Source organism: Oncorhynchus masou, chromosome 12 (genome assembly GCF_036934945.1).
Source record: "Oncorhynchus masou masou isolate Uvic2021 chromosome 12, UVic_Omas_1.1, whole genome shotgun sequence".
Classification (NCBI taxonomy): Eukaryota; Metazoa; Chordata; class Actinopteri; order Salmoniformes; family Salmonidae; genus Oncorhynchus; species Oncorhynchus masou.
The window spans coordinates 20140975-20157366 of NC_088223.1; the positions used below are offsets into that span (position 1 = coordinate 20140975).

Here is a 16392-nt window from a genome sequence, read left to right on the forward strand (position 1 = left end):
GTTCTGTTTACATGCTCATACATTTTTAGCAGGTGACCAAACAGGTGAACCGCATGGTATCTCTGCATGCACAGTTGGCCTAACTAAATGCATTATAAATCTAGGTTATGGTGCCTCATTGACAAAACAGCAACTATGGAAATGCTTTCAAGTGTTTTCCATGGCACGAAAAGAGCAGTTGCCCCTGGTATGGATTCGCCTTGCTCGTTGATGCTCTTTAAGAAAAATCATAAAATGTACAGCAAACAATTTCAATAATTGCCTATTTTTCTGTTCGACTTCAGACGCCAATGGCGAAATGCAGTTGGTCATGTGTGGATAGTTTGTGGTTAGAAAGGGATTGAGCGCCCTTGGCGAAGTACAGGTAGGTAATGGGCTAGACTGAATGTGAAAGTTTTTCACCGGAACATTACAAGCAGCCATGACTGTACAGCATAATTTTTTACGCCTTGATCACACCAACCGTGTAGTTGCGCAAAATGGTACATAGCATCATCTGGATATGTGTGCAACAAACGTTCAAAATTCACCTTCTACTACCATTTCTGTCAAACTGTCTTCGCATACAGATTGACGCATATGTTCGATAAATCCAACATTTGCACCACAACGAAGTGGGCAACTGCCTCTGCCTCTGCAACGCAATGCTGCAAGGCAAACGCAGCCTTTCGTTGGAATGAATGTTATTCTGGTGTACCAAAATGAAATGATGCTTTCAGTGTGTTCGAGGCACAGAGAGCGCCGTGTCTAATGCGGTGTTCAGGACTTTGGAGAGCTGCATCTTGCTCATTTAGTCCTCAGAAACTAGACTCAAACGGCACCAAAATCCCTATTTGTCAGATTGTATAAAATGTAGAGTATGTACACCTAAATATATTTTTTCTATTATGCTTTCATTTCAATTGGCATACAATTTTAATACATTACCCACCAAAGTCAAAGTGGACAATTACTCATGAGGGAAAGAGGTAAGAAACCGTTTGAAGATGCTAGGTGGCAGTGTTTATTTAACAAAGCGGGTGGTAATATGTATTCGTTTGTGTCTCTGACACTTTGTTTTTGTGGCGTTCAACATTCTCTTCTGCTACCATAACTTTATTATTATTATTTTTTAATAATTTATTTTATGAACCTGGTGCTTCTGTAACGGAATCCTTAGATTGCTTATCTTTTGCTTCAACATATAAAATATCAACCATTTTGAAATGTCAGCTTTAAACTATGTTAATATAGCCTTCATAATATATTAATATTTTACGACGTAGGCTTAACCATAGAGTCATTGCTTGACACAGCAGGCTACATGCAACCCCTCCTGCATGTTTGAAATCCTTTCTGTCTTCTAAACATGAAAGCCCAATAAATCACCTTCGCCTGTTAGGCGACAAGAGCTTGCACCATCCATCCCTCTGCGTTCCCCTTCCTCCCCTTTCTCTCTCTCTCTCTCTCTCTCTCTCTCTCTCTCTCTCTCTCTCTCTCTCTCTCTCCCCTTTTCCACATATATTTTGCTGCTCCCATTCGCTCGCGCTCTGAGTAGCAACAACATTAAATAAGTGAAGACTTTAACAGACACTCAGGCAGCCGCAGCATCGTCCGCAGCGAGCGCACACACACTGACACAAGTCGCGTGGGCTGTCTGGACGCCGACGCCATCTGTTCTCGCCCACGCTGGACACGCTGCAATCAAGACTGCTTTTAAGATTATCTATTTAGGAAATTTTAACCAGAATTACCATATTCTCTTCGCCCTGAATAGACTACATATTGTAGTGCGTTGGCACGGATGCTCTATTAGGCTACTCTGCTGTCTCTTGGCTGGGGAAAATACTCAGGAGGTACATTTGTATCCATAACAATTGTCACCGAGACTGGTCGTCCTCTGTCATCTTGAAGTTGCCTTATTGAGCATCCTACAGACAGTGAATTGTGATGTACTTGTGCCATGGTCACCCAGGTTCCACAAGGTGAGGAGAGGGATTGAGTTGGAGAGATTTTTTTTTTAACGCGGAGGGAGTTGTTGTGGATCACGGAGACCAGGAGGAGAGAGACAACCGTCGGCGCCAATAACACCTTCTGCATCAGAACCGTCTCAGTTTCTTCCATATATGGTACACCACTAAAACTGGACCCTTGGATTAATTTTACAGAATACCTGTCAACGAGGATATATCTGTTTTAAATTCACTGTAATAGACTTCAATCAGGTCGAGGTGTCTCACTGCGGTTGAACCCCCTACCAAGGCTAAGGTTGTGGTTTTACCGTTTGGACCATTTTAATAATAATATTTCCCTTTCGGGTGGATTGTTTGACCATCTCGGACGACCCCAAATGTGCGATGTCTGAGCAGTGAGAGCTCGGTGGGATCTGCTTTGGTCGTCCTGCACAGTAGCATGGCCCCGTCCCGACGGCACTGCGGATGGGAGATGACGCCTCTGTCGGGATGCCTGCTCCTGTCCATCTTGATGTTTCAGCCTGCGCTAGCCAAGGTCTGCAATGACTATACGAGGCACGGCCAGGACAACAGCTGGTTCTCGGGGGATAATGAAAAGTTGCCCATCATGGTGCTCATGCCGATGAACGAGTCGGCACTGATGAGCAGCATTAGTCAGGGCATCGAGCCCGCAGTCCAACTGGCCATACAACATATAAAAGAATCACGGAATTACAAGTTTTCACTCATCACCAAAATCTACGACACCGAGGTAAACTCATTCACCCACTCTGCACCATGGCCTTTGTATCCTATATCATATATGTGCGTTTGCTTTGGGTTTCTGGGGCATAAATGTTTCAGGACGCTTTCGTTGATCGTGTGTGTATGTGTGTGTCAGGGAGGGGGTGTGTAGCCTACACTGCCCTGGAGGTAGCGCTCATACAGCGCGCGCCCATGTGGAAAGCGTAATTCTGTAATCATGTGCGCAGTGTTGGAAAATGTGTTTTAATTTTCGTAATTCCTGGAGATTTTCCACTGTTGGATTAACACAAAAACATACAGTATTGGATGTTGTTATTCATTTTTGTTCTCATTCAATTTTGATAATTTATTTTTGTCATAACTTCATAAACAATGGCAATTTCAGATTAATTTGCGGTGGGTTGGAATAGGTGTCGCGCACGTGCAACAAACTCGTGATCAAATTGCAATTAATCTTCCCTATTTGACTCCTTCACACTGCCGTAAATTTTTCCTGCGCTGAAGACATGTCATTATGGCTGTGATGCAGAACGTAATTGTTGTCACAATTAGGCACATGAACCTTTAAATATTGATTTATAGCTGTTGGTTGCAGTTGAATAATTGAACAAGATACCCTAAAATAGCTATGGCATTATGTAAAGCAATGCATTACTCAGTCCCCATCGTTATTTCAGTCACGATTCCCATTGTATTTCGTAACAGAGTAAAGGTTCGTTTTCCTTGAACCTGAAGATGGCAGTAATTTGATGTGCGATCTCTTGTTGGCATACACACTTAAGGATATCAGCATCTGTGTGGTCAAGAATGATGTGCATTGCATCCCTTCCACTGTTTCCACACGCTAACGTTGAAGCATCTTTGGAACAAATCCCATTCAAGTCATGGAACGGATATGAGTTTTTTTCGCGCAACATGTCCAAATCACCCGAAAGTATTTAAAATTGACTGTGAAGCGCGACAAATGCAAATACAGGTCCAATTACTTGAATAACATTTGTGCCACAAATGCTAAAACGTTAGCATGTGGAAGCAAGTGCCCGGGAAACTAAACTAAACGCATGGATTGCCGTCATACCCTGTTCATCATAGACTGCTTACAGGGTAAGGAACCCAATATGTTTTTTGTTGTTGTAATTTAAGTGAACTATCCCTTTAAGGTCAGTTTACCAATCAATATGAGTGGTGTGAAGGTTTTTAATTCTGCCGTTATGACCACCCCTTTGATGATTAGTCATTGGTCAGTCTCAGTAGCGTATATTATTACATTGTAAGGAGGCTTCCACCTATATTGCATGGAAATCACATCGAATGGTTAGAATAGAATAGATCGTTTTCTTAACCATCAACCATTTGAGTGTGCGGACATTACCGCTGGCCAATTGGCTTCAGTGATTGTGCCCCATCGTGGTGCTTGGCCATGGCATAGGAGGTGAGAGGGGTGATATCTAGGCTATTATATAAACATTACGTTACCATGTCAACGTGGAAGCAGGTTGAAAGTTAAGGGGCCCAAAACTGCAGCGCTCACTCTAGCTAATTTAATTGACGTGATTAATGGTCTCGGGTATGTTAATCGAGGAAACACGTTTGCAAAACGATCGATGTGAATGATGCTGTTAGAGTTACCCAGATGTTAATGTAGACGTTGAAGAAGCTTCATTAACTATTTCAAAAGATTTGTGAGTCTGTATTCTACTGCAGCCAGCATTTGGGCATATATTGCAATATAAATGTACTTATAAGACCTATGTCAATGATTAACACTAATCAGGCTGAAGTGTGTGGAAGAATGCTGTCACAGAACACAAAAATTTAAGTTAGTCCCAAATGACACCCTATTCCCTAGTGTAGTGCACTGCTTTTGACCAGGGCCCATAGGATGCATCTTAAACATGATGTGGCCATGACAGAGACAGAACTGGTGTGAGATCATTGCATGGTTTCTCATGTCTTGTTCTTGTTCTGGATATTTCTATAATTTATCCATTTGCATTGAGCTTTTACCATGAATTCCCAAATGTTTCAAACAGTCCTGAGGTTTTAAAATGCTCAACTCATTGCAGTGGTTCAACAAGTGTAGTTCTTCATGTGACCACTGACCATGTTTGAGATATTTCTTTAGTCGAGGGGGGATTCATATGTGAAAAGGCACAGGTGTTTCCGTGCTGCTGTGAAACAAGTTGAAACAACAGTATAATCTGTTTGACTGGAGCAAGACAGTGATAAGTGGTCAGGAATGGCATATAGCATGCAACTCCTGGAATCCACTCTGACCATGGGATTAAATATACTGCTGCCATATTTACCCTGGGTGAAAGATGAGCTGTAAACTAGAGGCCAGTGGGTCAGCTGGACATCTGTGGATGGATGGATGAGTGTACTCCTATAATGGGCAAAGTGCCCATTGAGTTCTAATGATAAAGGTTTTGTGTTCAGAATATTCTAGTCAAGAATATATAATATACTGTACCTTTTCATATATTGTTCAGGAAATATGTCTAAGTAAGCATTAGTGTCACGGAGGAGTGATTAACTGGCTAATGGCTAACTGTATTTCCTTCGAGGGAAAAACGGTAAAAATCTCCAATAAAACCCAAAGGAAACATGTTTATTGGTGTTCTTAAGAGCCCTCGGCATGAAGGTTCCTGCCAAGGACAGCCATTTACAAGCAGTTGGAAGCCTTTTCCATAAATCCTGCCACCGCATTATACTCAACCGGGGGAAAGAGATTACACCCATGGTCTACATAGTAATTATATATATTTTTGAATGAAAAAAATAGAAAATAGAAAAACAATTGAGCATCCTTTGAGTAATATCTGAGCTGTGTTATTGATGTTATTACTGTCAATTCTATTCATCATGGATGGACACCTGTTAGGACAGAGGACATAGTATTTGAATGTGTTTCTTCCAAGAACATGACTCTGCTGGCCTTGAGAGCTTTGAGACGCTAGCTTCAGGCATGATTCTGGTTTGGTTTGACTCACCACTTTGTTGAGTGGCGAAGGGAAGGGTGTGTTATGGAATACCATATATTACGGGGTTTGTAATTATGTCATATTTTCTCTCCCTCTTTCTCTCTCTCTTACACAATGACACTTGAATGCATGTGCATCCATAAACTCTCTCTCTCTCTATCTGTCGCTCTGTCTGTCTCTCTATCTGTCGCTCTGTCTCTCTCTCTATCTGTCGCTCTGTCTCTCTCTCTCTCTCTCTCTCTCTCTCTCTCTCTCTCTCACACACTCAATTTCATTTCAATTTAAGGGCCTTATTGGCATGGGAAACATGTTAACATTGAAAAAGCAAGTGAGGTAGATAATATACAAAAGCATAATAAAAAATAAAAATTAACAGTTAACATTACACTCACAGAAGTTACAAAAGAATAAAGACATTACAAATGTGGTATTATGTATATATACAGTGTTATAATGATGTACACATGGTTAAGGTATAAAAGGGAAAATAAATAAACATAGATATGGGTTGTATTTACAATGGTGTTTGTTCTTCACTTCACCCTTTTGTTGTGGCAACAGGTCACACATCTTGCTGCTGTGATGGCACACTGTGGGATTTCACCTAGTAGGTATGAGAGTTTATCAAAATCGGCATTGATTTCAAATTCTTTGTGGATCTTTGTAATCTGAGGGAAATATGTGTCTCTAATATGGTCATACATTGGGCAGGAGGTTAGGAAGTGCAGTTCAGTTTCCACCTCATTTTGTGGGATGTGAGCACATAGCCCATCTTCTCTTGAGAGCCAGGTCTGCCTGCGGTGGCCTTTCTCAATAGCAAGGCTATGCTCACTGAGTCTGTACATAGTCAAAGCTTTCCTTAAGTTTGGGTCAGTCACAGTGGTCAGGTATTCTGCCACTGTGTACTCTCTGTTTAGGGCCAAATAGCATTCTAGTTTGCTCTGTTTTTTTGTTAATTCTTTCCAATGTGTCAAGTAATTATCTTTTTGTTTTCTCATGATTTGTTTGGGTCTAATTGTGTTGCTATCCTGGGGCTCTGTGGGCTGTGTTTGTGTTTGTGAACAGAGCCCCAGGACCAGCTTGCTTAGGGGACTCTTCTCCAGGTTCATCTCTCTGTAGGTGATGGCTTTGTTATGGAAGGTTTGGGAATCACTTCCTTTTAGGTGGTTGTAGAATTTAACGTCTCTTTTCTGGAATTTGATAATTAGCGGGTATCGTCCTAATTCTGCTCTGCATGCATTATTTGGTGTTCTACATTGTACAAGGAGGATATTTTTGCATAATTCTGCATGCAAAGTCTCATTTTGGTGTTTGTCCCATTTTGTGAATTCTTGGTTGGTGAGAGGACATCAGACCTCACAACCATAAAGGGCAATGGGTTCCATAACTGATTCTAGTATTTTTTATCCAGATCCTAATTGGTATGTTGAATTTTATGTTCCTTTTGATGGAATAGAAGGCCCTTCTTGCCTTGTCTCTCAGCTTTGTGGAAGTTACCTGTTGCGCTGATGTTTAGGCCAAGGTATGTATAGTTTTTTGTGTGCTCTAGGGTAACAGTGTCTAGATGGAAATTGTATTTGTGGTCCTGGCGACTGGACCTTTTTTGGAACACCATTATTTTGGTCTTACTGAGATTTACTGTTAGGGCCCAGGTCTGACAGAATCTGTGCAGAATATCTAGGTGCTGCTGTAAGCCCTCCCTGGTTGGTGACAGAAGCACCAGATCATCAGCAAACAGTAGACATTTGACTTCTCACTCACTCACTCACTCACTCACTCACTCACTCACTCACTCACTCACTCACTCACTCACTCACTCACACACACACACACACACACACACACACACACACACACACACACACACACACACACACACACACACACACACACACACACACACACACACACACACACACACACACACACACACACACACACACACACACACACAAACAGGTGGTATATAAAAACAATGCACACAGCAGACACGGTTGTACCATGTGGTGGGATTTAGCCTGGCAAATGTAAGTAATCAGTACTGGAGCAGAGTCTCTTTATCCCCTCTTAGGGATCCCCATACAAGCAGAGCTGCTCCCCCATGTGGGGCTGGATGCTGCTGGGGTTGAGATGGGGCACTGCACAGCAAGCAGTGGGGATCAGATGGCCATTGGATGGGGATGGAGGAGAAGTGTGGACTTGGGGATATTATTATGTCCAAACTCCTCTAACACCTATGAGGCCATTTGAGTATAGCTAACTGATGCAGGTCTCTGTTTTCTGCTAATGCAGCTAATGCAAGTCTGGCCTGTGGTTGAAAGTGTTAACTGGGAGGAGAATGTTGTCAGTGGTTTGGGGGTTTGATCTACTCTGCAGTCGACAGCACCTCTGCGTGCTGAGCAGCCATCTTCTAGTAGGAACACAGAGGCTGGCTCCCAGATGGCACCCTATACCCTCTTTAGTGCACTACTTTGGACTAGGGCTCATATGGGGCTCTGGTCAGAAGTAGTGCACTATATAGAGAATAGGGTGCCATTTGGAGCATGGATGTACTGTGGTCCAGACTGAGGTAGAGTTAGACACCATGGTTATGCTGCTAGTTCATTGTCACAGGGACTATAATTAGACCCTTGGGTAAAAAGCAGAGCAGGGAAACTCACTATAGGGACAGAGGCAGGTAGAGCTGCTGATCTGCCGTTGGAGTGTTTGCTGTTGTCACCATGGATAACTGAGTATCCATGTACATATGTAAATCTAGATGTATTCACCATAACGTAAGCATGACTGACATGAGCATGACTCACAGTCTATGTACATGCATAGATACAAATGTAAAGCTACTGAGTGGAACATACCACTGGAAAAAGGAACATTGAGTGTCTATTAGGCTTTTCTGTTGCTTTTCCAATGAGGGAATACACAGGAGGTCTACATAGAAAAAACAGCACTGTAGATGTCATTGTAAATACATGTTAGCCAGGATGCCTCTTAGGGAACCCACACAACATTGTTTTCTCCTGCAGTGTGAATGATCGGTATTGATGTGAAATCTATACCTTCTGGATTGGAAATGGGGGTGAATATGTGGTGACTTGCCGGGGGGTTGTACAACTCAGGGTTAGAGGCTAACGTCAGGAGATGATGAAACAGGAGTGAGACGTCAGATAGAGGAGACGCACGGAATCTAAATCCCTTCATTAGCCCCCCTCAGGAGGAACCAGGGGAGATGTGGAATGCATCCCAAAGGGCACCCTATTCCCTACATAGGGTCACTACTTTAACCCAGGTTTCTGCTCATAGGTAGTGCACTGTGTAGGGAATAGGGTCCTATTTGGGACAGAACCTGTGATTTATACATCTCACCCCTCTGCCTCTCACAGTGATTCTACCCCTTGTGTTGTAATTCATGAGGATGGATTCAAGGAAGGACGAAACGTTGCAGAATAATAGGATATTTAATCTTGAATGCCTGCGCAACAAGCCAGCTGTTGTGTGTAGGTGCTCTTGAAAAGCTTGACGTAAGTATAAGTAATCCTATATGTTCCGAATTGTAAGGCCTCATAGTCTGGGATAAAAAGCCACAGAAATAATCAAACTAGTGCATCAATGTACTAGAAGCACATTTTACCTGTGCTATTGTGCCTCTAGTATTTCCAGAATAGAGAAAATTAAAGCGATGCAGTTTTTTAAAGACTGGATACATTTTTACCACAAAGACACTTAGCTAGATTTGATCCTGCTCCTGTAAACCCAATATTCATGTAATTATTTTAGTAAGAGGACATTGCAGTCACGTGATACCATTGGCCTCATGAGGCCATTAAACCATAACGCATGGCCTATGTTTCAAATCATGCGCAGTACATATATAGACTGGCCCTGTGCATCTGAGAGGAACAAATGCTGCAGCATGTCACATTTGTACACACTTTGCAGGAGCCCCAATGGTGCTACAGTATGTGGCCTTGATAGTTTCGACACATATATGCTTGGGGGTCTCTTTTCCCCTGAGAATATGAGGCATTTTGTCACGATAAGTTGTTTTTTCAATTTCAAGGATAGGCCTATTGGGTTTCAAGTCAAGTCAAATCAAATCAAACTGTATTTATATTACACATTTCTTACAGATTATGCATTTCAAAGTAAAATAAGAAAAGGTCAGACAAAACCAACACGTTTTCTAAATTAGGAGACAAATAGTAAAACAGTAAAACAACAATAAAACAACAGTGGGCATGAGAGACTAATGCATTAAATAAAATGTAATAAATGTATATAATGGGATAAAATAGATAGTACAAGCTTAAGATTTTTCTCCGTGTATAGGACTGGCCCTTCAAAGCTCTCTGAGGTATTTAGGAATCTAGTGAAATGTCTCTGTCCCATTTTTCCCAACAGTCACACTTTCACATTTAGCTGAAATCAGCCTAAGAATTCTTAGTCTGACAAATTTTCCATGGTTTCAGAGTAGGAGTGATCTAGGGTCAGGTCTTCCCTGGCCATGTAATCACGTTCATTAGGACCTAAAAAAGCTAATCTGACTCTGGATTGGCACTCTGGATTCCCAGTATTATATAGAATGGTGCAGTACTTGATTATTTATTAGTAGTGTATTAGTATTCTATTACCAGTCTTTGTGTTGGGAAAACAATCCACATCAACCAATGGTCAATTACCAGGCTACACACAAAACACCATAATAGACATTGCATTGGCTAATACACTGCTATTTCCCCTGGTGGTTTTCCAAACGATGAGCAGTTCAAATGTTTGTCAGTAGTGTGTTTGTGTTTATGAAAGTGCAGCTTGTAATTACTGACCTTTTACTGAGGTTATGTCCCAAATGGTATCCTAATACTTTTATAGTGCACTACTTTTAACCAGGGCCCATAGGCTCTGGTCAAAAGTAGTGCACTATAAAAGAAACAAGGTGCCATTTTGGACACGGCCTGTGTCATCATGCCAATGGCCTGGAGTCTCCAGCCAGTCCTTGTCACCATGTCAATTGATGCTTCCCTTCTCTTACTTACATAGCAGACCTGGGTTCAATACTATTTGAAATCTTTGGAGGTTCCTTGAGAGTTTGCTTTAGTCTGCCTACAGTGCCTGATTGTTGGGGTTTGCACATTTCCAACTAATTTAATAGCTCCATTGCACCAGGCAACCTCAAGGAAGCACAGTATTTGAAGTGTTTTAAATTATATTGGTGTTTGAACCAAGGTCTGGTGTGTACCCAGGCTCCAATGCTCCAATGATTCCTACCTAATGAATAGAGGAGGCAGAGGAAGTTATTATACATGGAGCTGGTGCCACTGACACCCCCTCTGGCAGGGCCTGTCGTCAGGGACAAGTGTGTGTGTGTGTTCCAGCCAGGCAGTTAGACTGTGGCTGTTGTTCAGTAAGTCCCTCGAATACAGCCACTAGCCTCCCTAGGAACAAAGGATCCTAGGGTAGCTTTGTACATACACAACTGACCTTTCCTCTCAATAATGACCCTCAGGGGCCTCCTTAGTGCCCTAAAGACAAAGCAGTCATCCTCCTGGCCCATCCCCTTCTCCAGTTCTTTGCTACATTTCATCCCTACAGCTGCACGGGCCTCGCCAGGCTAACCAGCAGTACAGTGTTTAGTAGACCTACACCAGGCCTTTTCATCCAATACAGGATTCTTTATGAATTAGGTTTGTAAAATTCTGGTAACTTTTCCAAAATTCCCAGGTTTTCCAGAATCCTGATTGGAATTTTGGAATTTCTGGAATTTTTCAACCCTAGTCCTGCTACAGTGCAGTACACAAGGGATGTGTGAGGTCCAGTACACTACAACAAGGAATGTGTGAGGTCCAGTACACTACAACAAGGGATGTGTGAGGTCCAGTACACTACAACAAGGGATGTGTGAGGACCAGTACACTACATCAAGGGATGTGTGATGTCCAGTACTCTACAACAAGGGATGTGTGATGTCCAGTACACTACAACAAGGGATGTGTGAGGTCCAGTACACTACAACAAGGGATGTGTGAGGTCCAGAACACTACAACAAGGGATGTGTGAGGTCCAGTACACTACAACAAGGGATGTGTGAGGTCCAGTACTCTACAACAAGGGATGTGTGAGGTCCAGAACACTACAACAAGGGATGTGTGATGTCCAGTACACTACAACAAGGGATGTGTGAGGTCCAGTACACTACAACAAAGGATGTGTGAGGTCCAGTACACTACAACAAGGGATATGTGAGGTCCAGTACTCTACAACAAGGGATGTGTGAGGTCCAGTACACTACCAAAAGGGATGTGTGAGGTCCAGTACACTACAACAAGGGATGTGTGAGGTCCAGTACACTACAACAAGGGATGTGTGAGGTCCAGTACACTACAACAAGGGATGTGTGAGGTCCAGTACACTACAACAAGGGATGTGTGAGGTCCAGTACACTACAACAAGGGATGTGTGAGGTCCAGTACTCCACAGCAAGTGATGTGTGTGTGACTACAGCATATATAATTACCCTAGCAATATGGCACATTGTATCTGTTTTGTGAATTTTTTTGTTGTCTTTGTTTTTGTGCGGGAAAAATTGAGAAAATTGGATTGTTAACAGTTAGTTAACGAGAGATAGACTGTTTCCTGCTGTTATCAGTGTCCCTTGCCCCGGGCTGGGATGCCTTTTGTGAATTTGACTTGAAACATTTTGTTTGCATCCCAACGTGCACTCTATCCACTATAGAGTGCACTACTTCACTTGTGACCAAGTCACTGGGCAAAAGTAGTGCACTATATAGAGAATATATAGGGAAAAGGGGGCCATTTGCGTACAGTTTATTGTTTGTTGTTGAAGTCAAAATGCTCTGTTGTTGCTCAGGAGGCGTTTTGGGCTTAACCGGAAGGTCAGCAGGCAAATGGCTGTTAAACAGGGGTGTAGTGGAGTGTATATGCCATATCAATTAATAGGGCTGACGGAACAGATCTGAATGTTTAGCTCAAAAATGTGATAAACTATTATTTCTTCACATTTAAGCGCAACAATATGCACACAGTGGTCGGCCTATGTGTGAATGTTCCAAAATACAATTTGCTGCAAAACATAATTCTAAAATATGCACCACACATGAGAGCAGTTTCGTGGACAGAGCTGTTAGAAATTTAGAAAGAGGGGAGATCTAAAGATGCAACAACTATCAAGGGTTGCTAATATGACTAGGATTATCAACAACTAGCATGGGTTGCTAATATGACTAGGATTATCAACAACTAGCATGGGTTGCTAATATGACTAGGATTATCAACAACTAGCATGGGTTTCTAATATGACTAGGATTATCAACAACTAGCATGGGTTGCTAATATGACTAGGATTATCAACAACTAGCATGGGATGCTAATATGACTAGGATTATCAACAACTAGCATGGGTTTCTAATATGACGAGGATTATCAACAACTAGCATGGGTTTCTAATATGACTAGGATTATCAACAACTAGCACGGGTTGCTAATATGACTAGGATTGTCAACAACTAGCACGGGTTGCTAATATGACTAGGATTATCAACAACTAGCACGGGTTGCTAATATGACTAGGATTATCAACAACTAGCACGGGTTTCTAATATGACTAGGATTATCAACAACGAGCATGGGTTGCTAATATGACTAGGATTATCAACAACGAGCATGGGTTGCTAATATGACTAGGATTATCAACAACTAGCATGGGTTGCTAATATGACTAGGATTATCAACAACTAGCATGGGTTTCTAATATGACTAGGATTATCAACAACTAGCATGGGTTTCTAATATGACAAGGATTATCAACAACTAGCATGGGTTGCTAATATGACTAGGATTTTTCAACAACGAGCATGGGTTTCTAATATGACTAGGATTATCAACAACTAGCATGGGTTTCTAATATGACTAGGATCATCAACAACTAGCATGGGTTTCTAATATGACTAGGATCATCAACAACTAGCATGGGTTTCTAATATGACTAGGATTATCAACAACTAGCATGGGTTTCTAATATGACTAGGATCATCAACAACTAGCATGGGTTTCTAATATGACTAGGATCATCAACAACTAGCATGGGTTGCTAATATGACTAGGATCATGCCTTTGGCTGCTAGACAATGAAAGAAAGTTGATTTGAAAACCAGTAGAACAGGAGAGCACATATGAGGAAGTCTTTATCAAAAAATTGCCTCCACGTTTCTTTGGTGGAATTTTGCCTACAGACTACTTTAAAGCAAGGTAAGAAATGGCTCATGATATAAGGTAAAATGTCCAGGTTTCAAACAATTAAGGAACAGGAAAAATATAGCGATGCCAATGATAGACCTAACCGTCTTCTGGTAGATGGAAAGGCTTTCCCCACAACCTTCTCTATTAAAGGTTAACTAGCTACAAAGTAGCCTATTGCATCAATCTAGTGGTTGTTTTGTGAATTCCACCTCCTGTGTGCTACAGAAGAACACCAACCAAACAGTGCTAGGTGGATGCACAGTTGACTTAATGGGTAACTACACAATACAAATCTAAATTTCTTAGATTGTTCCCAGACCTCAAAAGTGGTCTCCTGGTGTGGTTTAAGCATTGTTGTGGACTTCACAACAAGATTCTGGAATCACAGGTCCGTGGGGCGATGCACAATTGGCCTAGCGTCGTCCGGGTTAGGGAGGGCTTGGCCGGTAGGGATGTCCTTGTCTCACGTGGCGAGGCGGGCGCAGTGCGCGCTAACCAAGGTTGCCAGGTGCACAGTGTTTCCTCCGACACATTGGTATGGCTGGCTTCCGGGTTGGATGGCGCTGTGTTAAGAAGCAGTGCGGCTTGGTTGGGTTGTGTATCGGAGGACGCATGACTTTCAACCTTCGTCTCTCCCGAGCCCGTACGGGAGTTGTAGCGATGAGACAAGATAGTAGCTACTAAAACAATTGGATACCACGAAATTGGGGAGAAAAAGAGAACATTAAAAATACAATAAAAAATCACGTTATTTTCCAATTAACAAAAAAATGTGACTTTGAGATTGAAAACCTATGAGTTTCTGACTCATTTGAGTCTCATTTATCTGTTTCAATAGTAAGCCTACTATTAGCCTACTTGCACAGTACAGCTTGGATTGGCCTGACTGAAAAAACAATATGGGATTCACCATTTTAGGTAATTCAGAGTGTATGTCACTGTTTCTATATGTCACTATATAATTTTTCACACAGTGCGCCTTTCCTTTGCTGGTCAGTATATCCACTTCTCCAGGCTCCACTACACCACTGCTGTTAAAGAATGGAGAGAAAAAAAATCAGGAAGTTGGGATATGATTGATCATATTGGCGGCCATTCACAATCATGTCAGTGTTGAATGTAGAGATGATCATGACACAGAAGAACCCCCTATAGATATCAGTCACTATCAGCTATTCTCACTTGGTGTTTCTTGCTGAAATCAAACACAATGGTATGAAGAGAGGTCACAAACCATTCCGTCATATTGTCCCTGTGGCCATGCATTTATATTCTGTGTGAATGTCACATAGGTTTTTTGACAAACACCACTATCATGACACAAGGCGAGACCCAGATGCAGCCACAGGAGGCAGATGGTTGGAGTCTTACAATGTTTAACAATCCAAAAGGAGTAGGCAAGAGAATAGTTGTGGACAGGCAAAAGGTCAAAATCAGATCAGAGTCCAGGAGGTACAGAGTGGCAGAAAGGCTCATGGTCAAGGGAGGCAGAATGGTCAGGCAGGCGGATCCAGAACAGGCAAGGGTCAAAACCGGGAGGACTAGAAAAAAAGAGAATAACCAAGGCAGGAGTACGGGAAAAATGCTGGTTGACTTGGAACATACAAACTGGCACAGAGAGACAGGAAACACAGGGATAAATACACTGGGGAAAACAAGCGACACCTGGAGGGGGTGGAGACAATAACGAGGACAGGTGAATCTGATCAGGGTGTGACAACTACCCTCTACCCTACATAGTGCACTAAATGGGAAATAGGGTGCCACTTTGGATGCAAAATATACTGTAGATCATGCAGAAAACCTGACAGAGGAAGATCTTGTATTGAGTGTTAATTCTCCAGTGGTGACATTATAGTGATCTGATAATCCTTATCAGAATATTTAAAAGGCTGATATCTCCTGCAGCTGAGAGGAAATAGCCTGTCTTTAAAGCAGAATGGCATCTCTGAGTATCAAGCGAACACTCCAAATGCTATAAATGTGTTTATCACACACAATGTAGGATTTTAATGACACAAAACATTTATGGTGGTATAATGTTTGGAACAGACTTGTTGTTTGTATTGTATTTTTGGTATGGGTGCGGTGCTGGTGGCATCTGTTGGCGAGCCTCTTCTGAAGCCATTCTCTGCATCCCAAATGGGCACACATAGGGCTTTGTTCTAAAGTAGAATCTTAAAAAAAAGTGCTTTCTAGAACTTAAAAGGTTTCTTTGGCTGTCTCTGTAGGAGAACCCCTGGAAAAACATTTTTGGTACCAGGTAGAACCTGTTTGGTTCCAGGTAGAACCTTTTTGAGTTACATGTAGAACCCTTTCTACAGAGGGTTCTACATGGAACCCAAAATAGTTCTATCTGGAACCAAAAAGCGATCAATAGAAGCTTTTGATACACACAAGCAAAAGCCAGACCCATGCCGACAAACAGCGAGGCATCCATTTTACCCTCAGCATTTTGGAGA

The 16392-nt window shown here is 42.1% G+C and overlaps 1 protein-coding gene across 1 annotated transcript in view; it reads left to right on the top strand.

Moving 5' to 3' along the window:
* The first annotated feature begins 1559 nt into the window (after positions 1-1559).
* gabbr2 (gamma-aminobutyric acid (GABA) B receptor, 2) overlaps positions 1560-16392 on the top strand; it is a 405067-nt gene continuing 390234 nt past the window's right edge. The window contains exon 1 of the mRNA XM_064979858.1: positions 1560-2703. Within this exon, the coding sequence (XP_064835930.1) occupies positions 2392-2703 (312 nt within the window). The 5' untranslated portion in view covers positions 1560-2391. The remainder of the gene's footprint in view (positions 2704-16392) is intronic.